General features: G+C 53.2%; 1 protein-coding gene across 4 annotated transcripts in view; it reads left to right on the forward strand.

Annotated features, from left to right (window-relative positions):
- The window catches only part of AQP7 (aquaporin 7), an 18,542-nt gene extending 9,594 nt beyond the window's left edge, over positions 1-8,948 (forward strand). For all 4 annotated transcript variants that reach the window (XM_010840121.1, XM_010840123.1, XM_010840122.1 and 1 more), the window contains 5 exons: positions 5,043-5,166; positions 5,532-5,669; positions 5,877-5,995; positions 6,203-6,420; positions 6,809-8,948. In XM_010840121.1, coding sequence (XP_010838423.1) covers positions 5,043-5,166; positions 5,532-5,669; positions 5,877-5,995; positions 6,203-6,420; positions 6,809-7,058 — 849 coding nt within the window. In that variant the 3' untranslated portion in view covers positions 7,059-8,948. The remainder of the gene's footprint in view (positions 1-5,042; positions 5,167-5,531; positions 5,670-5,876; positions 5,996-6,202; positions 6,421-6,808) is intronic.
- The last annotated feature ends 266 nt before the right edge of the window (positions 8,949-9,214 follow it).

Here is a 9,214-nt window from a genome sequence, read left to right on the forward strand (position 1 = left end):
AGAGAATCACTGAGGGAGGTGGGGACTGTGGCTAACGGCGGAGTGCTGACCTGTGTGAGGACATGGCTGCCACCACTCTGGCTGACTGTCGCCACATCACCTGGAATGCAGGCTGCTGTTGACAGAGATTCTGATTTTGCAAGAGAAGCTGAAACTTCTGTGCATCAAAACCAAATGAATCAAACAAAACGTGTGCTGAACAGATGAGGTCCAGGGGCTGCCAGCTGGCAACCCTGACACACAGGGGCGCAGAGGGGGTTTACTCACTCATTCATTGTTTTTAGTAAATGGTTTTGAGCTCCTACTTGGAAATGGGGACCTTGCTCTTCAAACCCTCCATGCCTGCTCCAGTCCCTGCATCTCTTTACTCCGAATCTGTCAGCCTGGCCTGGCTTCACTCCCCACTCCCATGCCCCCTCTGCCCCTGTCCTCTCATCCTCACCCCACCCTTGGCCCCAAGCCGGCCTGTGTCTGGGCTCCTCTGCACCTGTCCTGGGGCTCCTGCGGGACCCAGCAGGCCCTGCTCAGCGGCCTCTCCCCTCCCCTCTCCAGGCTAATGCACTGGTTCTCAGACTGTCCCAAATCTAGTGTACTCACCGGCCATTTTTCATCAGCAAACGGCTTGGTCTCCAGTCTGACAGAAAACTGTCAGGTGTGTCTGGCTCCTCACCCATCACACTCCCCTCCCTGTGGGTCCACAAATGCCCCCTCCCCTAGGCAGGAGCCTCCACTCCTTTTCATCCACCCCCTGCCCCAGGCTCCTCTGGCACTTTGCTTCTTCTTTTCTCTCTTCTGTATCTCCAGCCCCTCCCTCTCTCAACCTTAGCACACTCAAGACTCCCCAAAACAGCAGAACATAGAACACGCCTCCCTTCTCTCTGTGAGCCGCTTCATTTATCACACTTAGTCCCCCTCCCTTCTCAGGCAAGTTCCCAAAGAGATGTCTCCACTGGTCTCTTCAATTGTTCCTTACCACCTCCTCCCCTCCCGCTCTCTGGACCTGACTTCTGACCCCATGCCCTGATAAGACAGTGTTCCCCACCTACTCAAGAACCCTGGGTTGTCACATCCAATGGGATGCTTTCCAGGCCTTCTCAAGCTTGACCCAGAGGCAGCTCGTGACCATGTGGGCCACACCCTCCTTGGGAAACTGCTTCTTTCTGGGGTATAGGGCACATTCTCTCTTTGTTCTTCCATTTCTTAATTTTTTTTTAATTTATTAATTTTTTATTGTGCTGGGTCTTTGTTGCTGTATGTGGGCTTTCTCTAGTTGTGGTGAACAGGCTTCTCATTGCAGAGACTTCTCTTGTTGCAGAACATGGGCTCTAGGCGCTTGGACTCAGTAATTGCAGCAAACAGGCTCCGTAGTTGTGGGGCATGGGCTTAGTTGCCCCAAGGCATGTAGAATCTTCCTGGACCAGGGTCGAACTCCTGTCCCCTGCATTGGCAGGCGGATTCCTATCCGCTGTGCCAGCAGGGAAGTCTTGTTCTTCCATTTCAACGGTGGCTCTGGCTGGGGTTTCTAACGCCCACCCCTGAGGGCTGACGTTCAGCCCTAGGTTCATCCTCTCCCAGGGGTCTTCATATCCTCCCTGATGGCTTCAACTCACGTCCACAATTCTTCAGATATTTCTTTTTTCAAAACCTCCAGAACTCTTCAAGGGAAATACAATATGAGTCACAAATGTAATGTAAAATTTTTCTAGTAGCCACATTAAAAAGGTAAAAAGTGACAGGTGAAATTAGTTTTAATAGATAGATAGTGAAGTTGCTCAGTCGTGTCCTACTCTTTGCGACCCCATGAACAGTAGCCAACCAGGCTCCTCTGTCCATGGGATTTTCCAGGCAAGAATACTGGAGTGGGTTGCCATTTCCTTCTCCAGGGGATCTTCCCGACTCAGGGATGGAACCCGGGTCCCCTGTATTGTAGGCAGACACTTTACCATCTGAGCCACCAGGGAAGTCATTTAACCCACATGTCCATAATGTTACCAGCTCAACATGTAATCAATGTATAATTACTTAAGATTTACATTTTCTTTTTCCTCCTAAGCCTTTGAAATCTGCTGTGTACCTTACACTTACAGATCTCAGTTCAAGTTCATAATAGCCATGTGTGGCTCACGGCCATCATATTGGATGGTAGATCTAGACTCTGATTTCCAGCAGTCTGGACACCTAGAGGTCTCTCAGAGGCAATACATCCAAAACAGAGAGTATTCAGAGGAGGTGCCATCTGAATGTGGCCTTAAAGTAGAGTATTCGTTTTTCAGGACCTAGGATCAGGTACTCCAGAGGGAGGGAGAGGCATATGCAAAACACCGAGGCATGAGAAAGCAAGGCATGAAGGGAGCGATCCGGTCGTTTTCTCTGAGACTGCCTTACGCAACTGCCTAGATTAAAAAACTGGCTTACCATGTGCAAGATGTGTTTGTTTCTTTAGGTTTTGTTTTGTTTCTAAAAGATTTATTTATTATTTTTGGTGCACTGAGTCCTCATTGCTCTCTCTGGTGAAGGCAAAGGTGTTCTCATTGTGGAGCAGACTCTAAGGCACATGGGCTTTGGTAGTTGCTGCGTGTGGGCTCAGTAGTTGTAGCCCATGGGCTTAGTTGCTCTGCAGCATGTGGGATATTCCCAACCCAGGGATCGAATCCCTGTCCCCTGCATTGACAGGTGGATTCCTAACCACTAGACCACCAGGGAAGCCCCAAGATGTGTACTTGAGACAAGCCACTCAACTTCTCTAAACCTCTGGTTGCCCATCTGTCAAATGGGGAGAATAATAATACCTAATGCATAAACAGGTTTAAGGGTTAAAGAAGGTAAGAGGTAGAACTTGCTTACCAGTGCCTGGCACATAGTAAGTGCTCGATAAATGGTTATTATTCTTTTTTACTTTAAGTTTGTTTGTTTTTGGCCCACCACGTGACATGTGGGACCTTAGTTCTCTGACCAAGGATGGAACCCACACCCCCTGCCATGGAAGTGTGGAGTCTTAACCACTGGACCAAGGAAGCCAAAATGGTTATTATCTTTAATAGTAGTAATGTTATTTGACTTCCCAGGTGGCACAGTGGTAAAGAATCTGCCTGCCAATGCAAGAGGCTCAAGAGATGCAGATTCAATCCCTGGATAGGGAAGATCCCCAGGAGTAGGAAATGGCAACTTGCTCCAGTATTTTTGCCTGAAAAATTCCATGGACAGAGGAGCCTGGCAGGCTGTGGTCCATGGGGTCGCAAAGAATCGGACATCACTGAGTGACTGAGAACACATATAATGCTATTATTGGTAATATTAGTGTTCAACATAGAGAATACTAGACCCGATATGAAACTGAGAGGCAGAAGGCATGAAAATCAAGGATCTTAAATGGTGACTTACTGAGTTTGAACTTTATCCTAGAAATGGAAGGGAGCCAGGAATGTTTGGACCAAAGGCAGACAGACATGGTCAAATTTTTGTGTTAGGTCACTCTGGCTGCAAGGAGACTGGGTAGGATCTGGGGAGACTATAACCAGAGTTGACCATGTGCGGTGGAGAACATACAAGTTTCTGACTTGGCTGGGATGGGGGAACATGGAATGAAGATCACATTTTCTGAGAGATGGTGAGCTTTAGAGCTGGAGATGCCTGTGGAACACCCTGGAGACTTCTCGGAGGTATTTGGAAAAAGAGATCTGGCTCTCAAGTGCAGGTTTTGGGAATTAATCCATCAGGCTTATCTGAAGCTGATAAGAAAACCCAGGAGTGACTGAGGTGGGTTATGAAAAAGGCCAGGGATAGAACACAGGGATCATCTGTATTTATGAGGCAGATGAATGAAGAAGAATGTGGGAAGGAGCTGTGTAGAGGGAAAGGCTACAGAGCAAAGAGGGAAACCAGGAGAGAGACATGTCACGGAAGCCAACGAGGAGGTCCTTTCTGGAAGCAGAGTGGTGAGGAGAGAGAAAGTCAGCACACTCACGTGAGATCATGTCTGAAGGGACCACTGGGAAATCCAGAGGCTGGAGCCCTTGGACAAGGGAACTGGTGTCTGTGACGGGGGAAGCAGAAGCCGGGCTGGGAGGGAGGACAGGGAAGGGGAAAAGGGCCTGAGACTGTGGGATGGCATCACCAAGTCAACGGACATGAGTATGAGTCAACTCCGGGATATGGTGAAGGCCAGGGAAGCCTGGTGGCTGCAGTCTGTGGGGTTGCAAAGAGTCGGACACGATTTAGCAACTAAGCTGAAACTGAATGGGTCCTTCCTAGAGCCTGACTCACATGGGAGGAGGCATCCAGGAGTCCACAGCTGGTCAGGGAGGCCGGGATGAGGTGGAAGCTCTACTTTAAAGAAGGAAGAGACCCAAGTCTGTGGGAGCCAGTCAAGGGAAGGGTAGAAGACACAGACAAGAGGGGAAGGCAGTACAGACGCAAGTGGGAGGGGTGTTAGTGGCCAGCGGGAGGTTGAGTAAGGGCCTTCATTTAGGTCTCTAACCTCCCTGTGAACGGGCTCAGTGGGGAGAGTCATCTGATGAGATCTGGTTGTTAGGGATGGGTGAGAAGTTAAGAGGTGACGCCTGAGGGTGGGCTTCCAGGGCTGATGCGTGTGGAGATGATGAGGGTTGGTGGTGCGTCCTGGCAGAGTCCAGAAGGAAGTTTGCAGAGTCCCTGAAGAAATTTCCTTTGGACTATGCTGACGAGTGAGAAGCTCTGAGGGGTCCAATCCACACCAGCCCTGTCCTTCTGGAAGCCCTTCGGGTGGACTTGGAGTCTAGGCACCTGGCTAGACATGGGAGCCTGACTCTCCCTCCTCACCCGACTCCTTCTTTAGCACGCACCCAGCTTCCACTGGTCAGTTGTGACAGGCCTTGGCAGGGGCAACGGGATGAGGTCACGAGGAGGCATGTCTCTGGAGGAGGAGGGTACAGCAGAAGGGGGTACCCAAGGGCAATGCAGGGAGACCTAGCGTGTGGAGGCATGGAGCCCCAGCTGAGCTCCAAGCCCTCCTCTGAGGCTGGGCTGTCTGGGTGGGCAGTCCCCTCAGAGGCCCTCTCCTACAGGTGTTCGGTCTCGGCGCCGTGGCCCACATGGTTCTAGGAGGTAAAATGGGGAGCTACCTCGCTGTCAATTTGGGTTTTGGCTTCGGAGTCACCATAGGTGTGCACATGGCGGGGAACATCTCTGGTGAGTAGGCCGGGCCCCAGCCGACAAGCCCGGCCGGGTGTCCCCCATGGGCTCCTCCAGCCCCCTTCCAGCCAGCCCCTTCTCCAAGTCAGCTGGTGTCTTGCCCTCACGGGCCACTTTCCTCTGCCCAGACACTTCACGAGCCCCCTTGACCCACCGTTTTTACAAGCTGGGTTCTCTCAGGCAAGCGACTGAACTCTCCACCCATTGCTTTGCTTCATGGGGAGATGGAGACAGTGGTTTCTGCCTCGCAGGGTCCCTGTGAGGACTGCCCCTTCACAGATGCTCGCTGTTATCATCGCTGCTGTCATTGCTCTTGGTATTACTGATTGTTTCTTTGCCGACACCCTTGACCCTCCCTGCAGGGGCCCATATGAATGCGGCCTTGACCTTCACCAGCTGTGCGCTAGGCCGCATGTCCTGGAAGAAGTTTCCCGTGTACGTTCTGGGTCAGTTCCTGGGCTCCTTCGTGGCGGCGGCCACCATCTACGGCCTCTTCTACAGTGAGTGTCCTGCCCCTGGCGGCCCACCTCCAGCCTCCGCCTCCTCCCCTGAAATGTGGGCAGATCTGAGTGTGTCCTCGCCTGTGAACACGCTGAGATAGAAGAGTCTTGGAGGTGCTCCCTGCCCTCCATCCTACCGCCTCATCTCTGGGATAGCGGTGGGGTTCAGTCAGGGGGCAGGTTCACACTCAGTCTGTATTCCCACAGACGCTATTATCGACTTCTCGGGGGGAAAGCTGATGACGACCGGCCCCACAGCCACTGCTAACATTTTTGCCACCTACCTTCCTGACCACATGACACTGTGGAGGGGCTTCCTGGATGAGGTCAGTGGTCCAGGCACGGGTGGCCCTCCTCAGGCCCTCCCCCACTCAAGAAGGGGCCAGCAGGCAGCCCCCTGTGGTGGAGTGGACAAGAACCCTGAATGGGACAGTACAGAGTCATGGCTCTGCCACGGGTAGGGGTGGGGGGCGCTACTGAGGCCCTTGGGCTCGACCGGGGGCCCCAGGTGCTGCCAAGGTGTCTCTCCCCAGGTGGTGGTGACTGGGATGCTTCAGCTGTGTCTCTTAGCCATCGCAGACAAGGGGAACAACCCAACGCTGTTGGGGACGCAGGCCATTGTGACTGGCATCCTTGTTGTCATCATCGGAATATCCCTGGGCATGAACTCAGGATATGCCATCAACCCATCCCGGGACCTGCCTCCCCGCTTCTTCACCTTCCTCGCTGGCTGGGGCTCACAAGTCTTCAGGTACTGCGTGGTCCAGCCCACTCCTGGGAGTTTCCTGTGGGTTCCCTGCATGTGGAGGGTGGAAAAGCTGCGGGAACACCCCGCAGATCCGCCCCCTCCACTGCCCTGCCACCCCTTGCAGCGGCCTGGGAGGCAGGAATGGGTCCTGACCTTTCTCCAGACCCTGCTCCTAGACTGAATGTCAGCCCTGCCCCAGACCCGCTGCTGTCCCTGAATCAGGCTGAAGCTGATCAGTGTCCCAGGCTCAGGGCCAGCTCCCGGGCTAGGATGGGGGTTCCCCCTCTACTCTCCACTCCCTGCCACCCCTCCTCCCATCTTGGCCTGGGGTAGACGCAGGTGCCATGCTGGGTGCTGGCCCCCTAAGCAGGTCTCTGCCTTTTGCCTGCAGAACCAAGGACTGGTGGTGGGTGCCGGTGGTGGCACCACCCCTGGGTGCCTACTGTGGTGCCATCATCTACTTGTTCTTCATTGGCTCCAACAAACGACAGGAGCCCCAGGTCCTGGAGAATCCCTTGGCGTTTGAAGACCACAAAATATCTGTGTTGCCCAAGACCACGTCTCACCAGCATGGGGTCGCTTCCCTCACCCCTGTTTCCGTGTACCCCGAAGATAGACCCTCAGCCTTGTACCACCCTTAAGTGACTCCATCTGCCTAGAGCCCCTCTAAGACTATTTGTGACCCTACATCCACCCCAATAAAGAAAGCCTTGTCCCACAGTGGCAACCCCGCTTCTTGGGGGCCTCCTGTGGTGGGGCTTACCTCCTGGGTTCTCTCAGAAGCTCCCAGGTTATGCTGTAGCCCAAGGCTGGGCAGGAGCTGCGGGGCCTCCAACTCCTGCTGGCCCTGGGAGCTGGGTGGCCCCCAGGGGAGCAAGTGGAAGGGCCGATCAGTGGCCTCATTAAGACAGGACTAGATTAGAAGAGCCCGGACATGGAAGGGTGGGCTGCCAGGCACAGGGCAGGGAGGGGATGGCATGGGGGAGGGATTCCAGCTGGCAGGTGGGGGGTCAGCCCTGGAGGAATCTTGAGCTGCCTTGGGAGAAGACTCTGGACTCTCCTTCAATCCTGGCCAGTCCTTGGACCAGGCAAGGCAAGGCCCCAGTGTGTGGATCAGAGTTTCTCAACATTTTTGTTTTCCTTAGTCTCCCCTCCTCAGGAGCCTTTTAGGCACTTTTTTCCCTTAATTGCATGATATTTTAATACCACAGATATACCGTATATCTGTTTGTGTACTGTACATATATCTTTGCTTTATACAAAAAAAGTAAGATTTTAAAAAATCTCTCCCTTTCAAGGATCCAATTTTTTCACCCATGGGAGCATAATCACCCCATCCTGGAAAATGCCTGAAGTAGAATGAGAGGAGGTAAGAGGCAGGCTCTGCCTTCTTCGTGGGGGCAGAGCTCTCCCACCGTGGGGAATTCCAGAGTTGGAAAGGAAGAAGCAGAGAGGAAAATCCTGTCAAAAGGCAGGGGGCAGGAAATGGTCTCATGAGGTTTTGGGGAACAGGTGCAGAGCCGGGGCAGCCAGGGTCCACCGATCCCAGGCTGGGAGGATCATCCTGCTTCTGGGACTCAGAAGGCAGCATCACCCATGGCTTCTGTCCCTGCTTCTGCTTTTAGCCTTTCAGCAGCCATTGAGCACCTCCGGTGTACAGGCTCTGCGGGTAAGGTTGGGTCTCTGTCTTCAAGGAGCACAGTCCCTACTCAGGACAGGTGATCACAAGAAAAGAGCTGAGGAGTGAAGAAGGAGCTGCGTGTGGGGCTCAGAGGGGGCTCACAGCTCAGTCTTGAGCTGAGGCCACAGATGGCTTCCTAGAGGATGAGACAGAGCAAAGGGTGGTGGGGTGGTCCTTTCTGGGGCTGGATGCCGAACTTCATGGTTTGAGGAGACAGGGCAGGGTGGGGGGTGGGTAGAGGACGCTGGTTTTCCTTCTGGAGGTGGGGACCTGGTGAGATGAGGTTTAGAAAGCCCACCTGAGCTGCAGTTTGCAGGATGCTGGAAAAGGGGGAGACTGGGGCCTGTAAGGAAGTGTGGGGCAAGGCTGTTCCAGGTGGGGCAGCAGGACAGCTCACAGGTCAGTGCTGGAGGGTGGACAGAAGAGAAAGGATTCGCCTGACACCAAGGAGGTAAAAGCCTCAGGCTAGGCTCAGACTGGAGGGAGGAGTGGGTGAGGATGGGCCAGGGGCCAAGGCTGCCTTCCAGTTGCTGGCTTGGGCCTGGGGTATTGGAGATGTCCCCACTGAACATGAAGAATGGGAAAGGCACTGGTTTGAAGAGGAAGATGATAATTTATACTGAAGACACATCGACTTTGAGTTGCCTATGGGACTTGGGCAATAGGTGTGTAGAGTCCTGGGCAAGTTACTCTGACTTGCTGGGCCTCGGTTTTCTCATTTGTAAAGTATCAAAATACCTACCTTTTGTGTTGATGTGATTAGATGAAACAAAACATGTACAATGCTGAGGATGGTGCTTGGCACAGAGTCAGTGCTTAATAAATGATTATGCCTTTCGTGTGGTCTAGAGCTCAGAAGAGTTGAAATAGAGACTGGGGAAACTGCAGTTGTATGGACAGAGCTGGGGCAGAGGAAGAGGGAAGGAAGGGCCAGCGAGCAGGGTCCTGATGAGGTGGAATGGGCCTCTCAAGAGGTTTGGCTGACGAGGGGCACAAGGTCAGGGGACACTGGAAACACCCCAGATGTCCCTCAACAGGGGACATACTTACATTGCAGTCCAGTCACATAGGGCAGAATACAATACATCAGTGAAAAGTGAGGTACAAGAGCTACCT

This window comes from Bison bison, unplaced genomic scaffold (assembly GCF_000754665.1).
Source record: "Bison bison bison isolate TAMUID 2011002044 unplaced genomic scaffold, Bison_UMD1.0 scf7180017864141, whole genome shotgun sequence".
Taxonomy (NCBI): domain Eukaryota; kingdom Metazoa; phylum Chordata; class Mammalia; order Artiodactyla; family Bovidae; genus Bison; species Bison bison.